General features: G+C 36.7%; 1 protein-coding gene across 15 annotated transcripts in view; it reads right to left on the bottom strand.

Moving 5' to 3' along the window:
• Positions 1-1,245: 1,245 nt before the first annotated feature.
• CAPRIN1 (cell cycle associated protein 1) overlaps positions 1,246-15,399 on the bottom strand; it is a 42,348-nt gene continuing 28,194 nt past the window's right edge. For 5 of the 15 annotated variants that reach the window (XM_026706944.2, XM_087921320.1, XM_026706956.2 and 2 more), the window contains 10 exons: positions 14,374-14,526; positions 14,055-14,160; positions 13,352-13,413; positions 6,487-6,597; positions 5,831-5,980; positions 5,273-5,426; positions 4,557-4,751; positions 3,660-3,760; positions 3,029-3,092; positions 1,246-2,437 (listed from right to left, as the gene is read on the bottom strand). In XM_026706944.2, coding sequence (XP_026562729.1) covers positions 2,373-2,437; positions 3,029-3,092; positions 3,660-3,760; positions 4,557-4,751; positions 5,273-5,426; positions 5,831-5,980; positions 6,487-6,597; positions 13,352-13,413; positions 14,055-14,160; positions 14,374-14,526 — 1,161 coding nt within the window. In that variant the 3' untranslated portion in view covers positions 1,246-2,372. The remainder of the gene's footprint in view (positions 2,438-3,028; positions 3,093-3,659; positions 3,761-4,556; positions 4,752-5,272; positions 5,427-5,830; positions 5,981-6,486; positions 6,598-13,351; positions 13,414-14,054; positions 14,161-14,373; positions 14,527-15,399) is intronic. The other 10 variants (XM_026706969.2, XM_087921326.1, XM_087921325.1 and 7 more) reach the window with 3 other exon arrangements.

The following is a 15,399-nucleotide window of genomic DNA, read 5'->3' as shown; positions in this document are numbered from 1 at the left end:
CAAATCTTTTCACTGCCCATAAATGGCTTGAAACAGGGCAGTTTTCTTTTATATTTGGATTTTTGCCCAGCTGTAACAGTGGAATAATTTTGTGTTTCAATTTGTCATCTAATATCCGAGGAACATAAAATAAGACTACAACTAGACTGAGAACAGAACCAAGCAGTCATACTCGTAATTGATTGACTGTGGTGAGTTAATCTAAGAACACAATGTATCTTCTAATATTTAGGGAAATAATTCTAATTTCTAAAAATTAGTTTGTTTTGTTTAAATCCAAACATTGTGTTCAATATTGCTAGCTTGTCATGAAAGTCAAAACATAAACTGTTCCATTAAAAAGTTATCTCAATTTTGTTTACAAATTACTTGATTCCGATACCAAATTCGGTGCCATTAAAAGTTCTTGCTATTCTAAATACTTTTTGTTTTAGTTTAAGGAAGAACATTTGTGGCTTTAAATCTGCCTTAAAAGCAATGTTCCATAAGTAAGATTTGTTTTGTTCTATGCCTCTTTTCCCAATCTAAAACTAGAAAGAGAGTTGCTTATTTTATGTAAACATGTAAGTTACTGATAAATTTATATGCACTGCAGCTTGTTTAAATCACATTGGGTAATCTTGATTTTAAAAAATGCATCACATAGAATACATAATCTGCTTGTTTGGTTTCCAATTTTTGTTTGGCTTCTGATACTATATTTGAAGTTACTTTCTATTAAGATCTTTTTCATTAATAGTACCTACAAATAATAATAATAATAATGTAGAATATTCTCAAAGAATTAAAGTAATTATCATAATTGAAGAGTCTACATTTTTGTTACCATATATAGAATCAGGGAAAGTTGCCAACGAAACAAAAAGAACAGTACTTGCTAACCTTAAAAAAAAACCAGCATCTCTATAATCCCAATGTGATTAACACCATTACTTTTTTGCAGGTAGGCTGTCCACAGAAGCAGACTCTTGTAACTATGCTTTGAACTAATTCATGTGTAGGTGGAAAGATTCATTTCCTTCTGCTTGTTCAAAACTTTTACAATCCCCACATAAGACAAATTGACATTGAGCCTGATTATTTTAACAAGTCAGATACATGCATGTCCTTACTGGATAAATACCTTACTGGATAAATATCTGGATTGGGAATCATCTTTAAGTGTTGAGAATGAAAAAAAAACTGTTCAAAGAATGTGCTTGTGGAGATTTCATCAGTCATTGAAGATATGTTAAGGAATACAGGTTTTTTTTTAATATAAACATGTTTATTTATCTCGCTTAGATCTGTAACTGCTGGCTGTAATTTCCCTTAAAAGGGGAAATGGATCAAAACATTTTCTGGTGCTTTTCAAAAAAGAGAAATTTAAACGACACCAGCAGAAATTTGAGATTTCTCAAAATCTTTAAGCTGTAGGGGGAAAAAGACATGTGACATGTAGTATGCATACCCATTAATTTCCATCAGTACCAGCATCAGTTATTAAGGTGGTAATACAGCAAGTTTAAGTATTAATGACAGACAATGTGCAAATTATAAGGAATGATAAAGGAATACCAATCCTTACAAACGGCATTGCTATCCAGGAAATGTGTTCAGGAGAGATCTCTTTCAACACTTCACATTTGAAAACACGTGGCTGTCCAGATTATATCTTCTATTTCTTACACAAAATTTTAAAGTGCCAATCAAAGCTTAATTTGGGTTTACACAATTATATCAACAGATACACAAAACAATTAATGCATCCCTTTTACCACAGCAAGTCAGACTAATAAAAAAAAAGTGCTGTAGCTAAGGGTGTGCCTAAGCTGTTCACCAGTTTAATATCTAGTCAGGGCTCTTTATTATGCATGTAAATATTCAGGTGCTTCAATGAAACAGAAAAAGCTGAAATGTAATTGTTGTTCTGTTAAGCCACACTTCACTTCTTCCATCTTTTTAATGTAAAAGTTTAAATATATCAACTGTCTGAGTAAAACGTTTATGAATTTACAGATTCTTATCCAAATTTGCTGCAGAATTATATGACATCAATGAAGTCAGTTGGATTATTTCTGCCTGTTCAATTAACTATAGATATTTTCTTTACTCTGTAACTGCCATTTTTGTTTTAAATCAAAGCAAGGGTCTGGATCTCATGTGCAAGGCTCAAGGTGACGCTTAGGACAGAACATGCAGCGCAAACGGCATTTCTTTCCATATCCGGGTAATATAAAGCTGACAACTGTAGTCTTGTCTTTATGGGCAATGAAAATAATCCCTTTACTATGAACTTCCTATAAAGGAAAACAGAGATAACTCTTCTGGTAACATGTAATAGTACACTGGCCAGTGTTTTTGGCGTTTTAAAAGTAATCTTGAGTATTAGATTAATTCACTTGCTGAGCATTCATTTGAGGCATTCCCCTGTTGGGTCTTGGGGGCCCTCCACGACCTAGAAAATAAAAATAATGATTTATTTTGGAACTGAGATTTTTGTTTTTAAAGATTAACATTTATTTCTACATAAACTCTTTAAGTTTGAAAATATTACCCACTATCTGCCTTCTCAACAAAGAAACACATTTCAGATATACAGAAGCAATGTCCAGAATGTCAGAAATAACGCACAATTTCGTACCAAAACCTTAAACATCCTACAAGTTCCTTACTCATAGAGACACTCCTACCCTAAACTTCTTTTCAGATAATATTTGAATGGAATGACAAAATACTACAGTCAATGATATGGTATAGAATTCTAACTGGCTTGTTTATGGTTCTGTGTAGTCCAGCAACATTGAAACTTATTTTTTTCAGAATGGTCAGTCCCGTCCCCCCCCAAATACTGATTTCCACACAAATAGCAACAATAAAACAACACTTCTGAACAAATAATAGCATGAAAGGGGAATATACAGTTGAAAAAATAAATTAACAACCATAATTATAAACTGCAACTATTAAAATAAACTTGAAGTAACTGAAGATAATCAACTCCAGAATCTCTGTAAACATTCACCATAATTAAATTATTTAATATTACCTCGGGGGACTCCCCGAGGCCCACTTTGTCCAGAACCACGTTTGAAATTCTGTTGATATCCATCCTGAAATAAAAAGACCAGTTAGTAATGAAAAAGTAAAATCCAAAATTCTAGTGTTTTAGAAGAAGTTGTTTAAGCAATGGCAAAAATGAAATAACAACAAAAAAATTTCAGACTTTGACTATTGAATTTCATTTCAAGACTGGTTTTCCTCTTTTCTTAACATTCTGTATACTCATAAGATATCTGCCAAGCAATTGGGTATGAGGGGGATTCAAATACATATTTACAAACTATGATATTACAATGTACTTAGAAAGTCAACCAAGATTTCCCTTATTTTGGATGATTCTGATTTGTGGATAAGCAGTGGCCATGAAAGTCTTTTTACAGGAAATAATGTACATCTACAATCTAATAAAGCAGGGTAACAATAAAGGAGAATATTTGTAAGCTCAGGAATGAAATGAATCCCAGAGTACTTCCAACTTTAAAAGTTAAAATGTGATCTGAAATTAATTTTTATTGAATTAATTTTAGATCCAACATATCTTCACAAAGTTATAAAAACGTATTTTATCTCCTATATAGTCTACATTCAAAAGATCATTTATAGTTGAATACACTTACTCGCTGATAGTTGGGATAGTCTCGTGGAGCATTAAACTGTGCCTGGGTGTAACCACTATTTGGAGTGTTGGCAAATGAAGGACGGTAGCCATCATATCCTCCTAAAAATCAGGATAAAACGATTACTAGATAGGATTATCTTATGAAATATACATGAATATATTTATGATGTATCCAGAAGTAGCATTCTGCGCACAAAGAATCTTACTGAGCATTCTGAGAAAGCACCACAAGGGAGGAGGAATAAGTATGTTGATTCCTGCTTGTAATTGTTATAAGTATGATCATGGAGAATTTCCTTAAAAACGGAATACACTAGAACTTCACAATTGAATATTAGATTGAAAATAAATTCTTCTTCTATCTATACCATACTTAGCCTTTTAAGATAAAATTACCAAATAAGTGTTTAAACTGCATTTGGGCTCCTGTGCACCATTCAGTGTCTTCAAGATTTCCCATTATATGCAAGATTTATTATAAATTATTTAAATGCATTAATAAATTCAGGCACCAAAATAAAGAATACTACCAAGAGTCATAGTTTGTATAAGTGAAAGACTTGCTTTTGTAAGCCAAGGAAGTAATAAGCCCTGAAAAAGATGCAGCCATTTAGCCAGTTACAGATGGAAAGTCAGTTTCAGTTTCATATACATTATACTAAACTTTTATCAAAACACTTGTCATTAGTTCCTTCTCATATTTTGCCCTTGTGTGATCTGCTTTGTTCTTTATTTACTAAGACTACACCAGAGCAACTACTACAAAGTTTATGTAATGCTGCACTTTTTTGTTTTTAAAAAATTAAAGCATGCTACTCTAATGTTTAAGCTTGTTGATATTCTGCATTTCTGAAAAACATTCAGAATTAATCTTAAAAGGTTTTTAAGTTTTTACCTCTAAACCCATTGGCTGGTCCCCTGTATCCATTCATTAAGCCTCGAGTGCCGCGTGATCCACCACGAGACACTCCCCGGCTGTTATAATAAGGCTGACCGTTACGTGGGAACCCAGTATTCTGTTGTGGAGGCTGCTGGTGGTTACCTGCCACTTGATGGGACTGGTCCGGGGAACCATGGAAAGTGCCAACCACTAAAATGAAAAAAACCAAGACAGTACAAGAAGTTTGAATGTATACTCCAGTTTCCTAAAGACTCAAATAATATCAAGCTAACTCACCAATGTACTCTGCTTAAGAGCCACCAAGTAGGACAGTAAATGTTTACCTATCTAAAGAAAGATTGTTTGCAGAATTAAATCCAACATGGCAGTCTGAATTCCCTAAACATGTAGAATGGTCCCTGCATTTCACATAATTTAAAGAGTTCACTCTGTAACTTCATCAATTTAGTTTCCTAAAGTTTTTTGGGGGGAGAGGGGGTCCCTTTTACCAGCTAGGATATGGGTTTTGTTCAGTTTGGTATATAAAATCATCAACGTTAATATTTATCCCATAGCATTTCCCCCTTTGTAAAACCATACAAATATTGCAGAACTGCTTTTTTCAGAACGTGCACAATGTATTATATAAACACCATCAGTAAAGAATTATTTAGTCTACATCTCTTTAAAACGTTTTTGAGAGAAGAGCATTCAGTTTTTCACAGTTTTACCTGTCTGAAGCTGCTGTTCTTGCTGAAGTTCTGATTGTTCTACTGGATGAGGCTGATTGGAGAATGTCTGGCTGTAACCGGTCTGGTACTGATTTTGTTGCTTTAGAGTTTCTGGCTCATTGACAGGAGGAACAGGTGCATTCATGTTAAATACCTAGGTGGATAGTAAGTAAAAATCAGTTGAATTTTTAAACTCAGGATTCAAGTGATATTCTATAAACATTTCAAAACATAGACCAATTTAGTCTAGTGGTTAAGACACCAGGTTCAGAAGGCACCAGATATGAATTCTAATCCTGCCTTAGACATAAAAGCCAACTGAATGGCTTTGGGCTGTCACTCTCTCTCAGCCCAACTCACCTCACAGGATTGTTGTTGTGGGGAAAACAGGAGGAAGGTGTGTTGGATATGTTCATCATCTTGAGTCATTTATAAAACAAAGTGGGACACCAATAAAATAAAATAAACTACTAATAGTATTTAGAGAAAATTGACCATTATCATGATGCCGACATCCAAAATTTTGTTATCTATATTTTTAATATATTTAATGCTTACCGTCTGCATGGACTGGAATGGAGCTGCATTAACATTGATTCCGCTGCTATGCAAGGGTTTGCTAGAGGCAGCCTGAAATACCTGAGGCTGGGATGCAGCTGGAATTGGCGATGATGTTGGTGTCTGATCTGTACTTAAGGTTATTGAAGCCTGACAAATAAAATACAACGTAACATTAGCAAGCAAGACATCAATATCATTGTTAATTATGAAATAGGTTGTTGCTGATGAAGTGTGCCTAACAAAAGGGGAAAGTGTAAAATCCCTCTTACATAGTATCCTCTCTTTATTAAAAGTAGAAATATCTTAGAATTCTACTCTGAATTAACCTTGAACATGAAAAGATTACAGAAAATAGTTTCCTGTGCAGGAACAGTAAACCTACAGAGGCATTTCCATATCAATCAAATATCAATTATATCTAATCATCTTTTGATTAGATGAAGTCTACCCAAATTTAAATTTTAAAAATTGCTTCTAAAATGTTCAGGATCGGAGCAGATAAGCTTAAAAAAGCATTCAAGTTAAAAAATTATCACCTCCCCCCACCCTGATATCTAAAATAAATGGTTTCCAATATTTTTTAAGAGGGGCACTCATCTATATATATGCACAACTCTTTCCCCTCCCAAGCATAATGAAGTCTCATAACTTGCCTGAATCTGGTCAATTGATTCTTTCTGAGGTCGCTGTTCTGTTGAATGAGAAGGCTGATACGTGGGCTGGGATGCTGTATATCCCTCACTTGTGGAAGAAACCAAGGGGACCTGTCAAAGTTTTAAAATTTAACAGAAACTCCGGCCAGGGCCTCTCGGTAAGTCCTTCCTTTGAATATGTAGAAACTCTAGAAGGCTTTTATTTCTTCTAATTCACAAAGTGCTACAGGTAGTCCTCGACTTACAACAGTTCATTTAGTTCAAAGTTACAACAGCACTGAAAAGTGACTTATGACTGTTTTTCATAGCTACAACCATTGCAGCAACCCCATGACCATGTGATCAAAATCCAGATGCTTGGCAACCGGTTCACATTTATAACTTTTGCTGTGTGTCCCAGGGTCATATGATCACTTTTTACAACCTTCTGACAAGCAAAGTCAACGGGAAAGCCAGATTCAGTTAACAACCAGGTTACTAACTTTCAATTTCAGTGATTCACTTAACTGTGGCATGGAAGATCGTAAATGGGGCAAAACTCACTAAACAAATGTCTCACTTAACAATAGAAATGGTGGGTTCAATTGTGGTCATAACTCGAGGACTATCTGCATTTTGAAATTTTCCCTGAGTTTCTAGCTAGGCCAAAAAATTTTAAAATTGTTTAAAATTTCTGCAAATTCTAATATTAGCAGGCTTTTGTATTATTTATTTTTATATTACAGCACTGCTTTGTGAGATAGCTATATTAAGGATTACAACCATATAGTTTTTTATTTCATAATCTTTTAAGAAAGCCTAGTAATTATACTAGCTGCACCAATTTTTCTAATGATCCTTTCTATTCCTCCAAAAGCTTTGGAGAACTGCATAATTTGGATAGGAGATTCGGTTCATAGATCTTTACACAAGTAAAGTATAAAGCCCAGTCTCTGAACCAAGTAGGAGCACATTCATCTCATCCGCACTTTGCCTGGGTAAGCCTGCGCTGATTTGCAAAGCAGAAGGAAAGCCCTAAACAAATTTTGAGAGATAATTAAACCTGTAAGAGTAGGCACCTGTCAAAGCCATTTGCTAATGACAATTCCTACTTACGACCATTTATTTAGCAATGATGGTGCTGCAAAAAATGACTCACGGCCTTTGCAGTCTCCCCGCAGTCATGTGACTGTGACTTGGGCACTATTGTGTATTTACAACAGTGTCCCACTGTCATGTGATCACAATTCGCAACATTTTCATCTAACTTCCAACAAGCGAAAGTCAACAAGGAAGCCAGTCACAAGCGTGGTCACATGCCTTGTTTAACTACCATGGCATTCATTTATTGACCGTGGGAGAAAGGGTCATCAAACATCTCAATAACCACACTTAATTATTAATTTTCAGCTCCCTGTTGTGAGACTAAGTCAAGGCCTACTTCTCTTCATATGCTGGGGAGGGAAAGGGTTCTGACATCATCAAATTAAGAACTCGTCTAATCTATAGACTTATAGATTTTATAGAACAGGTCAGGCATTAGATGAACAGCCTAATGAACAACCTATGCTGGAAACTAAATGATGGAAATATAAATAGTTATCTTGGAGTTGTGGGAAGCTTTGATACTATTCAACATGGCTTCATTCTAAACAATCTGATGACTGAGACTGCCTTGCAGTGGTCTTAGTGTATTTATCTGGACTGTGCATAGAAGGCAGTATTGTGAGACTACTGACTACTACCATCTAGATTACTGACCAATGGTATCCCATAGGACTCCATGTTGTTGCCTATATACTCTTATATATGTATTAAACTGCAAGGAAAAGTATCCATAGCTGTGGGGAATGAAGCACCATTGATATTCTGGTGTTTCCCATTCCACTGCTCCTTCTTTAGGGAAGTAGTCAATATCCTTGGACATTACTGAAGCTCAGCAATTGGGTAGATAATTTAAAACAGATATAATTAAATCCAGATATGACAGAATTGGTAAAAATGAATGAAAAAAGTGAACTTGAGGACTAGGGTTCAGGAGATGCTACACAACAATCTATGAATGTTTTCTCCTTCTCAGGCATCACTAGATACAACACAAGTATGGAACACGCTTGTGTATTTATATTTAATGCATCTATTTGTGAACAACTCAGGTATGGCAATCGTTTCCCAGATTTTATTTATAATCTTGACATGACTAATATGGCTTACCACTACTCCTGAAAAGTAACCAGAAGCAAAAACTAGTACCAAATTTCCTTTAATTATTAATACTCAATGATTTTAGCATTGATTTTAAATGTATATTTCCTATATTTATTTCCTATTTGTATTGTATTTTAGCTTAAATATTGAACTGAACAGAAAATTAGGACATAAATAAAAATGAGCAGTAAAATAGGAGAACTCATTATATGAAACCTCAAAAATAACTGGAACGAATGCTACAAGTAGTCCTCAACTTACAACTGTTCATTGGATTCAAATTTGAATTGAATAAAATAAAATGAATTCAAACTTACAACAGCCTCAGAAAAAGTGACTTACAACCTGCTACTTGTATTTACAATCATTACCACCTTGGTGATCACATTTCAATTAGGTCCCTTGGCAACCAGCTCATATTTATGACGAGTTGCAGCATCCTTTGATCATAATTTGCAAGCTTTCCAGCCAGTTCCCAACAAGCAACATTAATTGGGGAAACGACCAAGTGGCATAATTGTGGCATAAAAATAATATAAAATTGGGTCTGGTCATGACTTGCTTAAGGACTGCTTAGTGAAATTTTGCTCAAAATTATGGTCATAAATCTAGGACTACTTATACAAAAACTGGCCCATGGTTCAAAAATACTCCTCTATGATTTTTTAAGGGAATGAAAAAACTACCTCTAAAGTGGTGAAGATATTCATCACAGAACCAAGAATAAACTTAAAATTTAAAGTCTTTTATTACCTTTCCAAAAGTGTATATTTGTGATCATGTCATTCTGAAACTGATAGTAAAAATTAGCAAAAATTTTAGTTATATGAAATGTTTGCTCTATTCTGATTTTCATTTGTGGTTTTAATCATGGCTCCATCTTTAATCCTAATCCTTATTCACCATTAATTTTAATGGAAATTTATTTAATGAGTCCAAAAACCACTTTAAGGTCCTAGAAAAAAATACTTTTAAATTTTAAAACTAGAGTAGTTAATTGGTATTTAAACTAATCTAACATGTTTAGACTCAATAAAAACTGATGGTGACGTATGAATGGAATTATACATTCTACACAAACAATGCTCGCTGGCTGCAAGCAACTATCTAGAACAGGGGTCGCCAACCTTTTGGACCTCAGGGAATACCAAACTCATACTTTTAAATCCTGAGGACCACTAATATGATTTTTTTTAAAAAGAACTGCTCAAAAAAATAAAGGGAACACTTAAACAATACAATGTAACTCCAAGTCAATCACACTTCTGTGAAATCAAACTGTCCAATTAGGTAGCAACACTGATTGACAATCAATTTCACATGCTGTTGTGCAAATGGAATGGACAACAGGTGGAAAGCATAGGCAGTCAGCAAGACATCCCCAATAAAGGAGTGGTTCTGCAGGTGGTGACCACAGACCACTTCTCAGTTCCTATGCTTTCTGGCTGATGGTTTGGTCACTTTTGAATGCTGGCAGTGCTTTCACTCTAGTGGTAGCATGAGACGGAGTCTACAACCCACACAAGTGGCTCAGGTAGTGCAGCTCATCCAGGATGGCACATCAATGCGAACTGTGGCAAGAAGGTTTGCTGTGCCTGTCAGCATACTGTCCAGAGCATGGAGGCGGCATGTGGAGGAGGCTGTAGGAGGGCAACAACCCAGCATCAGGACGACTACCTCCGCCTTTGTGCAAGGAGGGACAGGAAGAGCACTGCCAGAGCCCTGCAAAATGACCTCCAGCGGGCCACAAATGTGCATGTGGATGCTCAAACAGTCAGAAACAGACTCCATGAGGGTGGTATGGGGGCCTGACGTCCACAGGTAGGGGTTGTGCTTACAGCCCAACACCATGCAGGACGTTTGGCATTTGCCAGAGAATATCAAGATTGGCAAATTTGCCACTGGCGCCCTGTGCTCTTCACAGATGAAAGCAGCTTCACACTGAGCACATGTGACAGACATGACAAGGTCTGGAGATGCCGTGGAACGTTCTGCTGCCTGCAACATCCTCCCGCATGACCGGTTTGGTAGTGGGTCAGTAATGGTGTAGGATGGCATTTCTTTAGGGGGCCGCACAGCCCTCCATGTGCTCGCCAGAGGTAGCCTGACTGTCATTAGGTACCGAGATGAGATCCTCAGATCCCTTGTGAGACCATATGCTGGTGCGGTTGGCCCTGGGTTCCTTCTAATGCAAGACAATGCTAGACCTCATGTGGCTGGAGTGTGTCAGCAGTTCCTGCAGGATGAAGGCATTGATGCTATGGACTGACCCGCCCGTTCCCCAGACCTGAATCCTACTGAGCACATCTGGGACATCATGTCTCGCTCCATCCACAAACGCCACCTTGCACCACAGACTGTCCAGGAATTGGGGGATACTTTAGTCCAGATGTGGGAGGAGATCCCTCAGGAGATGATTTGCCACCTCATCAGGAGCATGCCTAGGCGTTGTAGGGAGGTCATACAGCACGTGGAGGCATCAGCCTGTAGTGTTTTTTTCCACTTTAATTTTGAGTGTAACTCCAAACCCAGATCTCCATGGGTTGCTAAATTTGATTTCCATTGATAATTTTTGTGTGATTTTGTTGTCAGCACATTCAACTATGTAATGAATAAAGTATTTAATAAGAATATTTCATTCATTCAGATCTAGGATGTCTTATTTTTGTGTTCCCTTTATTTTTTTGAGCAGTGTATATTTAATATAACAATTTTTATTTTTTATATTAAATATAAATGTTCTATATTAAAAATTATGTATAAGCTTATTTAATTAGAACAAAAAAATATATAACAAGATATATAACACCACCTCCTTCTCCGGTTAGGGTGATTATGAACTAACCGAGCTGCTACACTGATACCCCAGTTGCTCTCTTTCCCATGGTAAGACTTGGCATGTGGAGAAAGGAGCTGGCAGCTGCTACTTGGCGGTCCTGCGGGCAAGGCGAAGTCATCCCGGTCCCAGTTAAGACATACCAGTCACAAACCCAGAGTCCAAGCTGAGAGGGGTTGCTTCCCCCTGCTGGAAAAAGCAGAGGGCGCGGGCGCACATCGTTCAGCACAGCAGGCAACCTCCACTCTGGGCTGACAGGCCATGTACTGAAGACCAGATGGCTGTCGGGAAGGTGGGGCAACGGGTGACACTGGCAGCAGATGGACTCATGTGCACGGGAGATCGTGGCATAGGCCTGGCCTGCAAGGGGGTGGGGGTTGAGGGAAAGGAACCTCTGAACTGGTGTTGCCTCTTGCCTCTGCGCATCAAGGAGGTTGAACAGCTGCCAGCGATGCCCTCAGGGGAAGTTGTTGCAAGGGGGAGGCTCGCCCCCTCAAGAGCTTCTCTTCCTCCTCGCCAGAAACACTCATATGCAAAGTGCTCACCGCCCCTGACCAACAAGCCTCCTCCTTCCTGCTAAGTGTGAGTGCTTCTGGCGAGGAGGAAGAGGGGATCAAGCCTCCCCCTAGGAACATCTTCCCCTGAGGGCAGCTGCTTCCTGCGGCTCAGGAGGTCCGCGCTCTTCCTGCTGCTGCTTGGTCTTGATGCACTGAGGCAGGAGCAGCAGCCACAACACGGGTTTACTAGGGAGACTGCAGGATTGCCCCACCTCAGCATGCTGCGGCCCACCAAAATTTTCTCGCAGCCCACCAGTTGGCGACCACTGATCTAGAAATGGCTGGACAAAAAAACCAGTATTTTGAAAGACTCTATGTGAAATTAATTAATGGCTGTGATTCAATTCACCCTAAACACTTTACCGGCATGGTTCTAATTTGGAAAGAATATTGCAAGTCACAATGACGTGCTAATTCAAATACTAAAATAAAGCCAACTTCCACAGTTAATTTCCAAGGATAATTATTACTTCAGAATTTTGAGTACATGAAATATACTTTGAACATACTTTTGAGAACATGAAATATTTTGTTTCATGCATGAAAAAAAATGTGGCCTGCCCTTACAAAACACCACCCCATCTATATTTTCCAGCACCTAATCCTAACCTTTCTTCTGCTGTGTTTAATTATTTTTACATACCATTCAGTCTTTCATTTTTCTAATGTTTCTTACTCTACTTCTGTTTGGAATATGTACCCAGCTGAAACGTATTTCAATCCAAGCACAGATCTCCTAAAACCGACCACCCAATGTTTTGTATAACCCTAGTTTTAAGAGACTGTTGCTGCCTTCTCATTGTGATGTCTCCATCTGTTTGTACAGAGAAATTTACAGATTTCTTTCTATGTAACTTCCCTAATGGAATTAATGCTAAGCTAAGCAGTATGCTAAATTATGATCTGTATCATACTTTGAGTATGATAGGAGTTCAGATTTTTTTTTGAAAAAGGAGTTTTATAAATATTTTTTAATTGTTTGTTGATTCTTCTATAACCAGAGCAAAGCTTTTACATGGGCCTGAGGAAATATTTTTTCTGTATTTCCTTTTCAAAGCAAATATGAAATAGTTCCGGATGATATCTCAAAATAGTGCGAAAGATACAAGCTTGGGTTTTCAAAGGAAAACGGATTGCCCCAGTTTTGGTACATTATTAAAAGTTCATCCACTTCTAATTACATGCTAATGAAGAAAGTATTGTAGAACCTAGCTCAACAATTCCTAAATGAGGAGGGAAAGGTTTAGAAAGAAATATCCAGCCATTAATTATCAAGGATTCTTACCTGTGTAGCTTCAGGTTGTACAGGAACCTGGGTTGTTTGTGCAAGTCTAGATTCAGCATGAACTAGAAATAGGATAATATAATCAATATTGACATTAATACAGTGAAAGTTTCTTTAAGCATGCCTCATTATGTTGCGCTTGACTACTATAATTTCTCCATGGGACTATCCTTAAAAATATCCAGAAATATCAGCTGATGCAAAATGGATCAGTTAAGTTTCTAATCATACAAACTAAAATATGTAATTCAGTATGGGAAGAACCATTTTCTATTGCTTATAGGCAGTCATTGTAACCTCTAAAGTTGTAAACGAAGGACTGCCTCTCCTATTATAAACCTGTCCATATATTAAGACCTGCAGGAGCAATTATTTTAAGGATTCCCCCCAATTTCAAAGGTAGATTGACTTGGAGAAACATTTCAACAGGATTTCCTTAGGATGGGTGTTAAGTCCCATTCTTTCCACTTTAAAATGTATACTTAAATGTGTCTTTTCAGCCAGACTTTAAATATTAATTATAAATATTAATTAACATGTGAGTATTTTTGTTAAGATTTATTTTTCCTTGTAAAGTTGAACATTCTACAAATGTAGAAAGGTGGGATATAAAATGGAATGAAATGTAAAGATACCTAATTACTTGAGTTTCATTGCCATTGAGTTTTGTATAGTTCATATACAAAAATATTATATTACAGACCTGGAGGGCAAACCATCTGTGGTATCTGCAAAGTTTGTGGATTCATAGGCTGAGCTGAAACAATAGCAGGGTCAAGTGCTTGGTTCTCAAATTCCAGCATAGAGTCCTAGATAATTAAGCCAAAATTTAAGCCAGCTTCACTAGAAGTATAAATTCTTATATTATTAAGACTAGATTTAAGACAGCTTCACCACAGACAAAATCAATGAAATCATTCAGGGCCAAATTCTGTTTCGGTTCAACTGAAGAAAACAGTTCCTCAATTGGATTCTACTCATTTTTTTAAATACTGTAATCTTATATTAATCAAATTAATTACCTGCATAAAGTTATATGGGCCTTGCATTTGAGCCATAAGATCCTGCACCCGTTGTCTTCTAATAAGTGGGTCTGCTTGAGCTACAGTTGTAAGCGTATGGGCATCTGGAACTGGAGGAGATGTAGCCTGTGGTTGCTGGAGTGAATTTACCACCTACATTAAAAATAATCAATACAATTTCAAAAAGTCCATAATTAAATGTTAAATTGACAATATTATCTACTAGCAACCTTGCAATGATAGTATATTTGTACTCCGGGGGAAAAATATAAAGATAAATGTTTTTCAGTTTTAAATAGTTCTGGGTCAATATTTCCTTTAAAAAGTGCAAAAATGGGAAGGATGATTTGGACAAAACTAGCATTATATGCAATTAGCTTACGTAAAAACTTAGAAACAAAGCAGATCTCTGTAAATAAAGTATGCTTGGGATTTTAATAATATGACAGTGATCAAAGGATTTTATACATAGTCCTTGACTTACGGCCATTTAACAATGGTTCAAAGTTACAATGGTCTTGAAAATAGTGACTTACAACCCGACCACCCACAAAAGTTATGAACATTGTACCACGCTTGCAGTCATGTGATCACAATTTGCATGCTTGGCAACCAGCTCATATTTGATTGTTGCAGCCTCTTGCTGTCACATGATAGCGATTTGAGACATTCTCAGCTAGCTTCTGACAAGTAAATTCAATTTGGGATGCCAGATTCCCTCAACAACCATGCTAAAATGGTAACAAAATCAGGTCCAGTCAGGTAATGGTTCACTTAATGACTGCATCACTTACTGCCAAAAATTCCAGTCCTAACTGTGATTGTAAATTGAGGACAATTTGTAGATATATCTTTATAAAGGGGAAAAGATAGGATTCTTAAATGTTAGAACCTAACTAAAACACACATAAACTTGACAGTAAAGAACTAATATAATTCCAACAGTATTGGTATGCATTCATAAGGAGATGCTAACGTTATGATTGCTTATTTTTATTATATATTAATGCTCAAATGCTCTTTATA

The sequence above is a fragment of the Pseudonaja textilis genome, chromosome 1 (assembly GCF_049901715.1).
Source record: "Pseudonaja textilis isolate UNSWEBS1 chromosome 1, rPseTex1.2, whole genome shotgun sequence".
Lineage (NCBI taxonomy): Eukaryota > Metazoa > Chordata > Lepidosauria > Squamata > Elapidae > Pseudonaja > Pseudonaja textilis.
This window is presented reverse-complemented; position numbering and strand designations above follow the sequence as displayed.